This window comes from Otolemur garnettii, unplaced genomic scaffold (assembly GCF_000181295.1).
Source record: "Otolemur garnettii isolate 467f Iridium unplaced genomic scaffold, OtoGar3 scaffold00261, whole genome shotgun sequence".
In the NCBI taxonomy this organism is placed as follows: Eukaryota; Metazoa; Chordata; class Mammalia; order Primates; family Galagidae; genus Otolemur; species Otolemur garnettii.
The window spans coordinates 11,273-23,136 of record NW_003852656.1 but is presented as its reverse complement, the minus strand read 5'-3'; the positions used below and the strand labels follow the sequence as shown (position 1 = coordinate 23,136).

Below are 11,864 nucleotides of genomic sequence, written 5' to 3'. Positions count from 1 at the left end.
AAGACAGACGAATGGCAAACAAACATATGAAAAAATGCTCATCATCCCTAATTATTAGAGAAATGCAAATCAAAACCACCCTGAGATACCATCTATCCCCAGCGAGAATGGCTCACATCACAAAATCTCAAAACTGCAAATGCTGGCTTGGATGTGGAGAGAAGGGAACACTTTTGCCGGTGGGACTGCAAACTAATATAACCTTTTTGGAAGGAGTATGGAGAACCCTCAAAGAACTCAAGCTAGATCTCCCATTTGATCCTGCAACCCCATTACTGGACATCTATCCAGAAGGAAAAAAAATCCTTCTATCATAAGGACACTTGCTCTAGACTCTTTATTGAAGCTCAATTTACAATCGCCAAAATGTGGAAACAGCCTAAATGCCCACCAACCCAGGAATGGATTAACAAGCTGTGGTATATGTATATACCATGGAATACTACTCAGCCATTAAAAAAAAATGGAGACTTCACAGCCTTTGTATTAACATGGATGGAAGTGGAACACATTACTCTTAGTAAAGCATCACCAGGATGGAGAAGCATGAATCCTATGTACTCGATTTTGATGAGGATAATTAACGACAAGGGGAGGAGGTGAGCAGAGAGAGGAAGGAGGAGGGAGGAGTGGGGAAGGGATTAGCAGAGAGAGAGGAGAGAGGGGGGTGGGTTCTTGGTGTGTGTCACACCTTTTGGGGGCAAGACACGATTGTAAGAGGGACTTATGCAATCAGTGAAATCTGATTTCTTGTACCCTCAATGAATCCGCAACAATAAATTTAAAAAAAATAGAAAGTATAATACAAAAATAAATATTTATGAAACTATGTTAATGGATGCACAATATTTAAAGATATAATTTATGCACTTAATAACAAAGTGGGTATGAGGAGAAGCAATAGATAATTTTTTTTGAGACAGTCTCACTTTGTCACCCTCTGTAGAGTACCGTAACATCATAGCTCACAGGGCCTGTAGTCCCAGCTACTTGGGAGGCTGAGATAAGAGAACCACTTAAGCCCAAGAGTTAGAGGTTGCTGTGGGCAGTGATGCTGCAGCATTCTACCAAGGGCAACATAGTGAGACTCTGTCTCAAAAAAAGAAAACACGTGATATAATGATAGTTCAGTCAATTCACCAGGAAGATATAATAGTTATAAACATATAATTCACCTAACATTAAAACACCCAAATACAATGAAGCAAACACTGACAGAATTGAAGGGATAGAAAGACAGATTTTTTTTTTTTTTTTGAGACACAGTTCACTTTGTTGCCCCTGCAGTGTGCTGTAGCATCATAGCTCATAGCAACTTCACAAAGCTTGGCTATTTTTTGTTGCAGTCATTATAGTTGTTTAGCTGGCCCGGGCTGGGGCAGTGCCATAACCAGTGTGCTTACGGTCACCGAGCCAAAAAGACAGATTTTTTTTTTTTTTCCCAGTTTTGGCCGGGGCTGGGCTTAAACCTGCCACCCCTGGTATATGGCGCCGGTGCCCTACACCTTTGAGCCACAGGTGCTGCCCCAGAAAGACAAGATTTTTAATCCTCCACTTTACAGTAGTGGAGAAAAACATGAACAATTAATAAACAGAGGACTTGAATTAACACTATACACTAACTGAACCTAACAGACATAAACAAAACACCCCACTAAATAGCAGCAGAATACATATTCCTCTCAAAAGCTCAAAGAACATTTTCTAAGACAGATCACATGTCAGGTTACAAAATAAGTCTGAACAAACTCAGGAAGTTTGAACTCATACTAAGTATATTTTTGTTCTCCATGGAATCAATACCAATACAAACACTGGAAAATCCACATATAATGTAGAAATTAAACAACACACTACTGAACCACTAATAGTAGAAAGAGGAAATCACAAAGGAAATTAGAAAATATCTTTTTTTTCTTTTTGAGACAAGAGTGTCACTATGTGGCCCTGGGTACAGTGCCGTGGTATAACAGCTCACAGTAACCTCCAACTCCAACTGAGAGAACTGTCTCAGCCTCCTGAGTAGCTGGGACTACAGGCGCCCACCACAACGCCCAGCTATTTTTTGTTGCAGTCTGGCTGGGGCGGGTTCGAACCTGCCACCCTCAGTATATGGGGCTGGTGCCCTACCCACTGAGCCACAGGCGCCACCCTAAAAAATATCTTAAGACATAAACAACATAACAAAACCTATGAGATGCAGTAAAAGCAGTACTGAGAGATACTCTGTATCAATAAATACCTACATTAAAAAAGAAGAGAGCCCGGTGCAGTGCCTCACACTGGTAATCCTAGCACTCTGGGAAGCCAAGGTGGGTGGATTGCTTGAGTTCAGGAGTTCAAGACCAGCCTGAGCAAGAGTAAGACCCCATCTCTACTAAAAATAGAAAAACTAGCCAGATATTGTGGCGGGCACCTGTACTCCCAGCTACTCAGAAGGCTGAGGCAAGAGGATCACTTGAGCCCATGAGTTTGAGGTTGCAGTTGAGTTATGATGCCACAGCACTCAACCCCAGGGTGACTAAGTGAGACTCAGTCTCAAAAATAAACAAAATAAAATAAAATAAAATAGGCCAGCCATGTTGGCTCATGCCTGTAATCCTAGCACTCTGGGAGTACTAGGCAAGTGGATTGCCTGAGCTCACAGGTTCGAGACATGCCTAAGCAAGAGCAAGACCCCATCTCTAAGAATAGCCAGGCGTTATGGCCAGCACCTCTGGTCCCTGCTACTTGGGAGGCTGAGGCAAGAGAACAGCTTAAGCCCAAGAGTTTGAGGTTGGTATGAGCTATAACACTCTAGCAGCAAAGTGAGACTCTGTCTCAAAAATAAATAAATAACAAAATAAAATAGAAGAGATCTCAAATCAATAACCTAACTCTACAACTCAAGGAACCAGAAAAATATGAACAAACTAAACTCAAAGTTAGCAGAAGGAAAGAAACAATGAATACTAAAGCATATGTAAATAAAACAAAGCACAGAAAATTAGGGAGAAAAAAAATCAATAAAACCAAGTTTATTTACTTTAAAGAACAACAAAAAGACAAATCCTTAGCTACATGAAATACAAGAAAAAACACAGGATTCAAATAACCAAAATTAGACACTGTAATAAAATAGACATTACAAGTACTATCAGAAATAAATAGGATAAGAGACTATAATGAACAAGCCAACAAGATAACCTAAAAGACCTAAAAGAAATGTATAAATTCACAGAAATTATACAACCTACAAATACTGAATCATGAGTAAACAGAAAATCTACACGGTCCTTCAAATATTAAGGAGATTAAACAAGTAATAAAAAATCTTCCAACAAGGAAAAGTGCAGCACTACGCAGCATCACTCTAAAATTCTACCAAGCATTTCATCCTTCTCAAACTCTTACAAAAACTGAAAACTTCCTTTCTGCCAAAAATTTCCTCTCATTTGGTTTATCACAATTCTATAGGCATTCTCCAATGTTCCAAAATCATTCTATGAGACCAGTATTACTCTGATAATAAAGCTAAAGGTACCATAAAAAAGAGAGCTACACTCCAATATCCCTTATAAATACTGACAGCAAACACCTCAACAAAATACTAGCAAACAAAACTCAACAACACGGCTCGGCGCCTATAGCTCAACCGGCTAAGGCGCCAGCCACGTACACCTAAGGTGGCGGGTTCGAGTCCCCAGCCCGGACCCGCCAAACAACAATGACGGCTGCAACCAAAAAATGGCCAGGCGTTGTGGCGGGCACCTGTGGTCCCAGCTACTTGGGAGGCTGAGGCAGGAGACTCGCTTGAGCCCAGGAGTTGGAGGTTGCTGTGAGCTGTGATGCCACAGCACTCTACCCAGGGGGACAGCTTGAGGCTCTGTCTCAAAAAAAAAAAAAAAAAAAACTCAACAACACATTAAACAGAATATATAATGGAGCCTCTGAAGCTGAACACTCAAGGGACTATAACAAACCAGTTAACATACAGAAGTGGTCAACATAAGAAACTAGGCCTACTACACTGACATATACATATAGTGCATGCCCACTTGATGAAAATCAGGTCAGCTTAAGGATGTGGTCAGTGAAGAGAGGTGGTCAACTATGGAGGTTTTACTGTACATCATACCCACATGAAATTTAATGCTGGGATCCAAGGATGCTTCAAAAATAAGAAAAATTAATCAACAGAACAGACCACATTAAAAGAATAAAGGACAAACAAAATATTCATATGATCATCTCAGCTGATGCAGAAAAGGCATCTTGACAAAATTTATCCACTTTTCATACTAAAACCAAAAAATACTCAATGAGGAATAAAGAGTACATCAATAATTAAAGGAGGTGAAAGAGATGCACACTAAAAACTATAAAACACTGCTGACTAGGCTCAGCGCCCATAGCTCAGTGAGTAGGGTGCTAGCCATAAACACTGAGGCTGGTGGGTTCCAGCCCAGCCCGACTAACAATGACAACTGCAACCAAAAAATAGCCAGGCATTGTGGTGGGCACCTATAGTCCCAGCCACTTGGGAGGCTGAGGCAAGAGAGTCACTTAAGCCCAAAGAGTTTGAGATTGCTGTGAGCAGGGTGACATAGTTAAGACTCTGTCTCCAAAAAAAAAAAAACCACTGCTGACTAAAATTAAAGAAGACAAATAAGCCAAGTTTAGTGTCTCACACCTATAGTCCCACCTATTCAGGAGGCTGAGGTGAGAGGACTACTTACAGCTAGTAGTTTAAGACCTGGGCAACAGAGTAAGATATTCTCTCTAAATAATAATGAGAAGAGCTGGGCCCAGTGGCTCACATCTGTAGTTTCAGGTACTTAGGAGGCTGAGATGGGATCCCTTGAGGCCCAGAGTTCCTGATGAGCCTCTGTAATATGGTGAGACCCTCTCCCTCTAAAAAGGAAAGGCAAGCTCAGTGATTCACACCTATAATTCTAGTACTCTAGGAAACCAAAGCAGGAGAATGTCTCGAGCTTAGGAGTTCGAGACCAGCCTGAACAAGAGTAAAACCCTATCTCTACTAAAAATGGAAAAAGAGCTGGTCGTTGTGTTGTGGCAGGCACCTGTAGTCCCAGCTACTGGGAAGGTTGAGTCAGGAAGATCGAGTCAGGAAGATCACTTGAACCCAGGAGTTTGAGGTTGCTCTGAGGTAGGCTAATGCCATAGCACTAGCACGGGCAGCAGAGTGCAATTGTCTCAAAAAAGAATTTTTTTGTTTGTTTTTGTGTGGGCACACACACAAAAACAAAACTTGTGGAAGAAACTTAAATGTCTGCAACTGATGAATGCATAAAGCAAAAGTGGTGGGTGGTGTGGGGGTTGGAATACTACTCAGCCTTAAAAAATAAAGTGATCCTCAGGCAGCACCTATTGCTCAGTGGATAGGGTGCCAACCACCTACACCAAAGTTGGCAGGTTCAAACCCTGCTTAGGCCAGCTAAACAACAATTGACAACTGCAACAAAAAAAATAGCCAGGTGCCTATGGTCCCAGCTACTTGGGAGGATGAGGCAAGAGAATGGCTTAAGCACAGGAGTTTGAGTTTGCTGTAAGCTGTGATGCCACAGCACTCTACCCAGGGTGACAACTTTAGACTCTGTCTCAAAAAAAAAAAATAAATAAATAAAGTGATCCTCTTATATGCTATAACAAAATGAACCTTAAGAATATTATGCTAAATGAAACAAATCAAGCACAAAAAAGACAAATAAAATACTATAGGGTTCCATTTACAGAAGTTATCTATAGTAATTAAACTCACAGGAACAAAAAGTAGAATGGTAGCTGCCAGGAGGCTGCCCAGACAGAAAGCTAAGGAGTTATTGTTCAATGTGTATTCAGTGTCAGTCATGCAAGATGAATAAGTTCTAGAGATCTGTTATTGAACAATATGTGTATAGATCATTTAAAAATTGTTTGTTATGTGCCTTTAACCCATATTTTTAAAAAAAGATGTGATAAATCCAGACTTGAAAGAATCACAAATTGCAAGCTTCCATTTCTATGAAATATACACAGATAAATCTATATAACTGGGAGAAATCAAAGAAAGACTGATAATGAGCTCAGAATTTCTTTTGGGGATGATGTAAATGTTTGCACAACTCTGAACATACTAAAAACTACTACCAAATTGAGAAATCTTATACTTAAGGATACTATATTATACAATGTTAATGTCTTGAAATATTTCCGCTGTGGTGCTCTTCTTCTACTCAAGTACCTTTATTCCTCATTCCAGAAAGGAACTGAGATACTCAAGACTTTCAAATAAATAGTATAAAATACTGTTATTTTCTTTCCAAAACCACGTCCCTACTGTCCACAAACCAGGTGGACCTACCTTATATTTAGTCAAAAGAAGACTAAGATCCAACAAAATCTACTTTGTTTTTGTAAGCTAAAAACAGGATTTAAATCTTAGGACCAGTGCCTCTCAATTACTTGCAGTAACAGACTGAATCTCAAAAAGTTTAGATAAAGATAGGAAATAGGGAACAGGAGCAAAAACGTTATTGAGACTTAACTAAAAAATGATAGTATTATCTTCACTTTCTCAAATCTCTTCCTATCACAGTCAGAAGTCCTTACCTGGTTCAGGGAGCTCAGCCTGTGGTGTTAAACTGGGAATTCCTGGCTCCTTTTCCACATCCCCAAGGCTGGTGCTAGATTTGTCACGAATATTCAACTGTGACCCAACTGAATCTAAGTGGCCAGCACGATTGGTATCTGTCAGTGCATCCTCTGGTATGTTTGTTGAAGGAGGAGTTCTATGCTCTAGAAATTCATCCCGCTTCTCTTGTACCGGGTCACTAGGAAGCAAAACCCCAAAGGCACCCTCAGAATTTTCTTTTTCCCTAAATCTGTTAGTGCGCTTACGAGGTTTAGTGCGCCTTTGGTTTAAACGCTGCCAGCGTTTTTTAGGCACTGCTTGATTTACACCATTGGGTTCATCATTCTCACTGTTCATTTCAGAGTCCAGCTCTTGGCCCTTTTGGCCCTTTTTGTTTTCAAAACCAGGGCCTTTTTCTGGAATTTTATCTGGTTCAGGTTTTTTAACCTTGTTATCCAAATGACCATCAGAAAGATGTTCAGTACCATCTTTGCCTGTTAAATGGCCTGTTAATTGAAGAGATTCATCTTTACCCAGATCTTCTGTCCCACCTGTCAATGAACCTCCACTTTCTCTGTCTCCCTGCAGAGCAGCCTCAAGAGTCATAGCTGGAAGCCGATTCAGTTTTCTTTTGCGCTCTGTCTTTAAGGCTTTTCGGTTCACCGTATTCTTTCCCATCTGAGCTGAAAAAGCATCTCGCAATTTGGATGATGGCTTTGATCGCCCACAGGTGCGCCTGGTGACACAGTTTGGACGACTTTTGCCAGAAGCAGGAATATCTCTTCTGTTGGACACAAAACCAGGGAGGGATGCAGACAATTCCCCAGATACTGCAGAGTCCCCACCACTAGGGATAGGATTAGTTGAGTCCTGAATGCCATCTCTATTTTTTTCTGAATTGTGGGTGGAGCCTCCTGAAACCAAAACCTTAGAAGCCCCTGCAGGACCACTTGTGGAACAGTCCCCACGACCAGAACTCCGATAAGACACCAGGTTGGAAGCCGTCATCAACCGCTGTTCCTTGGTCTTACTATCATGCATATCTTTTAACATCATTAGTAATGTACTGAATTTGTAGTCTGGTTCAATAGGTATATGATTCTGACTAGAAGCAGAAGAGAAAAGTAATGGTTTTGGTGGTTTTGATGTTCCAGACTCGTTGACTTCCTCACCTAAGGATCTGTAAGAGAGTTCCTTCAACTCTGACAAAACATGTTTCACCACTGCTGTTTCTATGTCATTTGAATCCCTGGTTTTCTCGTGCATGTTGTTCAGCAGTTTTAGCCCATCCACTTTTCCACTTTTAGAAATGCTGGCCAAATGAGAGCCTTTCATATCAGAAGAGCAGCATTTCAAACTGCAGTCTTCATTTGTAACTGGGGGTTCTACTATAACTGAAGTTTCTTTATGTTTGTACTTTATATTTCGAAACTTGGGCTGTTTGCTTTTTGAATGTAACAGAGGTCGATTTGTTGCCCCACCTTTTATTAGTGAGTTCTCACTAGAAATGCTTGATGCCATGCTGAATTTTGGAGAGAGACCATCATTTCTGAAATCTGATTGGGGTTTGTGGACAGGAGTGGATACCGTAAGATCAGAGAGATTAACCCGAGATGTCTCAGTTCTAGGCTCTGCTGTCTTAGTACAATCTGTTAAATTGTCTGTATGTGAATTAGTAATGAGAGGTTTCTGCTTTGCTTTTACTCTAGAGTTTGTGCCAGGATACCTAGAATACTTTATCTTTTCATTTTTCTGCATAGACAATATGTTTTCTGTTCTATCAAAAGCATCTGTAATTTCAAGGACACTATTATCAGACTCTGAGCTGTGCTCTACAGGATCCAGATCACTGCTCCCATCATCAGAAGTGGTACAGATACTAATGGAATCACTTCGCTTTTCCTCATCACCTGCTCCAATATAGCAGAGCTGCACTTTTGAACTGCACAATAGACCTCTCTGGGGTTTCTTCTTTTCCCCAGAACGTTTTGAGATCAAGGCACCCTCAGGCAAACCCAATAAAGAGTCACAATTTGCAGTCTCAAATTCTTTCTTTGCAGTGTTTTTTCCACAAGAAGAAAACAGAAAATTTCCAGGGACAGCGCTGGACCCTGTGAGGCTGTTTGCTATCCTAGAAAGTTCATTAGATGCCTGCTTTTCAGATACATCTCCAGAGATAAAGTTTAGGCCAAGGTTCTCTGAAATCTTTCCCCTCCGGTCTTCCTTATGTGCTTCAAATTGCATGAAGCCCTTTTTCACACTAGTCCTTTTTGGATTATCAGAGCTTTTCCTAGCGCGAGACTTAGCACAAGGCTTTTCTTTCTCATCTGCAGAATGTTCAGAATCAAAAGCCAGAGATTTCAAGCAGCCGTTAAGCAAAAGATCATGTTCTGATTCAGGATCATTTGTACAGTCCTCAAATAGCACATCTTCCTCACTGTCCAACTTGATGGAACTGGTTACACATTTTCGACTCTTTGACCCTCTGGGAACATCATACTGTTCAGCAAGACCAACACTGGCTTCCCATTTACTCAAAATTTTCTGAGGAACCTTAAATTTAAAGGAGAAAAAGAATATCACTTATCAGAGAAATAGGAAAGATGGTCAATAAACACCTCTCAAATTAGAAGCTTTTCCAAACTTGGACTTCTATAAGGCCCTTTTGAGGCTGGCCATTTAGGTAGCACCTGAGCTCTCCTACAGCTTAACCTAATAGAAATTCTCCAACATTGCTGCCTCTACGGGAGAGCTCTTATTGGAGGAAAGACACTGATCTCAGAAACACTCTATTCTCCCAACATTTATAAGTACAAATGAATCCACTATAACTTAGACTAAAACAAATAACATTACATTTCTAAATCAAAGAAGACCCAGTCTACTTACTACATTATATTTCAGAATAAGGATTTATTTTCACCCTTACTTATGAAGGGCAAGCGTATGTTCACTTGCCTTAAAAAGCAAAATGTTGAAGAAGATAAACACAGAAAAAATAGGGCAGGAAAAATGAGTGCGTCGTTATCTACCCCGGGGGCCCTGAAATTCTAAATTCTAGTTTTCACTAGATACCTGGCTAATCAATAATCTTCTACACATATTTCATGCAAACTAGATTCTAACAAAGCTGTCTCCCAGGCTTTATAATGCAGTCCAAAGATACCCAGACACCTGAGAATAAGGAAATATATGTGTGTTCTTTCCTTAACTTCTCTCAGGATGAGGATATTGAGGCCCTTGCCTCCATGACAAACACTAGTTGAGGTTCTACCTTCCACTTGGTGTTCCCAAACACTTTTATACTTGTGAAGGAAGTGTTATGGAAAGCATGTAAAGATTAAGGTTACCAAAATGGTAACCTCCTCTTATAAAGGAATAAACTGATCATCTTTTACACACACAAATTCTCTTAACTGTAACCAGAGGAAAACAATCTTCAAGAACCAGAAAGCATTAATAAAGTCCTCTTAAAAGAGGATTATAATCTATATAGCTAAAAAGCATAACAAAAACCTTAGAACCGCCCCACTCCCAATCATCCAAAATATTAGAAAGCATGGACCAGGCTAGGTAGCTAACGATAATCCTACCACTGGAGGAAGAAGCAAAGCAGGAGGATCACTTGAGGTCAGGAATTTGATACCAGCCTAACCAAGATCAAAACCTTGTCTCTTCCAAAAATAGAAAATATTGGCCAGGAGTAATGGTATGCGCCTACAGTTCCAGCTACTCAGGAGGCTGAGGCAGGAAGAGGGCTTGAGCCTACCGAATTTGAGGTTCCAAGCTGTGATGACATCACTGCACTCTGCCCAGGGCAAAAGAGTGAGATTCTGTCTCAAAAACCAAAACAAAACAAAACAAAACCCAGAAAGCATGAATTTAACCCCTTTACCCTAAAAGCAACATACACTGATTATTTTTATGAAAGTGATAACTTCATATTTAGTATTTTATCCTTATTTCTTTTTTTTAACACTTATTTCTAATCTTCACAACAGTTCTATAAGGTAGATGTTATCATATTAGTTTTAGAGATAAAGACACCAAGTCATAGAGAAATCAAGTGGCAGACCATGAACACTAACTAAATTATTCTAATTATTATTCTTTAAAATAATCTAAAAATATTTAAACACAGGGAAGTTTAAAATATCAATTTAAGAAAAACTATTTCTCCATCTAATTTGTGGAGAAAGAATATTAAACCACAAAAACAGACTGCAGAGTGGAGGCATCAACAGACTGGAAGCAAGAAGAAAAAATTGGGAAGTTGTTATTTAATGGGCAGAATTTCCATAAATATGGAGATGGATTAACACATTATGAGTGTTCTAATACCATTTAACTGTATGCTTAAAAATAGTTGAGATGAAGCCAGGCATACTGGCTTATGCCTATAGACCCAGCTACTTAGGAGGTTGAGGCAAGAGAATTGCTTAAGCCCAAAAGTTTGAAGTTGGTGTGAGCTATGATACTATGGCACTCTACCAAGGGTGACAAAGTGAGACTGTCTCAGGAAAAAAAAAAAAAAGGTTAATTTTAAGATGATAAATTTTATGTTATGTGCATATTAGCACAATTTTTTTAAATGGAAGAAAACAGAATATCAAAAGAAAAATCAGCCAAAAATCTTTTTCACCAGTTTGAACACAAAACATCAAACAAACAAAACAAAGCCACAATATTGATGATTAAAACTTAAACCACATTTGAAACTGCAAATGTAAGCATTGGCAACATTAAAAAACAAAAACTATTAAAAGCCTTTATCTATGTTCTATCAAAAGCATCATAGTAGGGGCACAGTGGCTCACACCTTTAATACCAGCACTCTGGGAGGCCAAGGCAGGTAGATCACCTTAGCTGACTAGTTCAAGACCAGCCTGAGCCAAACGCCAGACTACTAAAAACAGAAAAACTAGCCAAGTACTTACTGTAGCAGATGCCTGTAGTCCCATCTGTTTGGGAAGCTGAGGCAAACCTAAGAGTTTGAGGTTGTTGTGAGCTATGTTGCCATAGGACTCTACTCAGGACGACAGAGAAAGACTCTGTCTAAAAAACAAAACAAGGCTTGGTACCTGTGGCTCAAATGGCTAAAGCGCCAGCCACATACACCTGAGCTGGCGGGTTCGAATCCAGCCTGAGCCTGCCAAACAACAATGATGGCTGCAAACAATAAATAAATAAATAAATAAATAAATAAATGGGTGTTGTGGCGGGCGCCTGTAGTCCCAGCTACTTGGGAGGC

The 11,864-nt window shown here is 39.9% G+C and overlaps 1 protein-coding gene across 1 annotated transcript in view; it reads right to left on the bottom strand.

Moving 5' to 3' along the window:
- The window catches only part of NSD1 (nuclear receptor binding SET domain protein 1), a 117,311-nt gene that overhangs the window by 104,121 nt on the left and 1,326 nt on the right, over window positions 1-11,864 (bottom strand). The window contains exon 2 of the mRNA XM_023508620.1: window positions 6,592-9,166. Within this exon, the coding sequence (XP_023364388.1) occupies window positions 6,592-9,166 (2,575 nt within the window). The remainder of the gene's footprint in view (window positions 1-6,591; window positions 9,167-11,864) is intronic.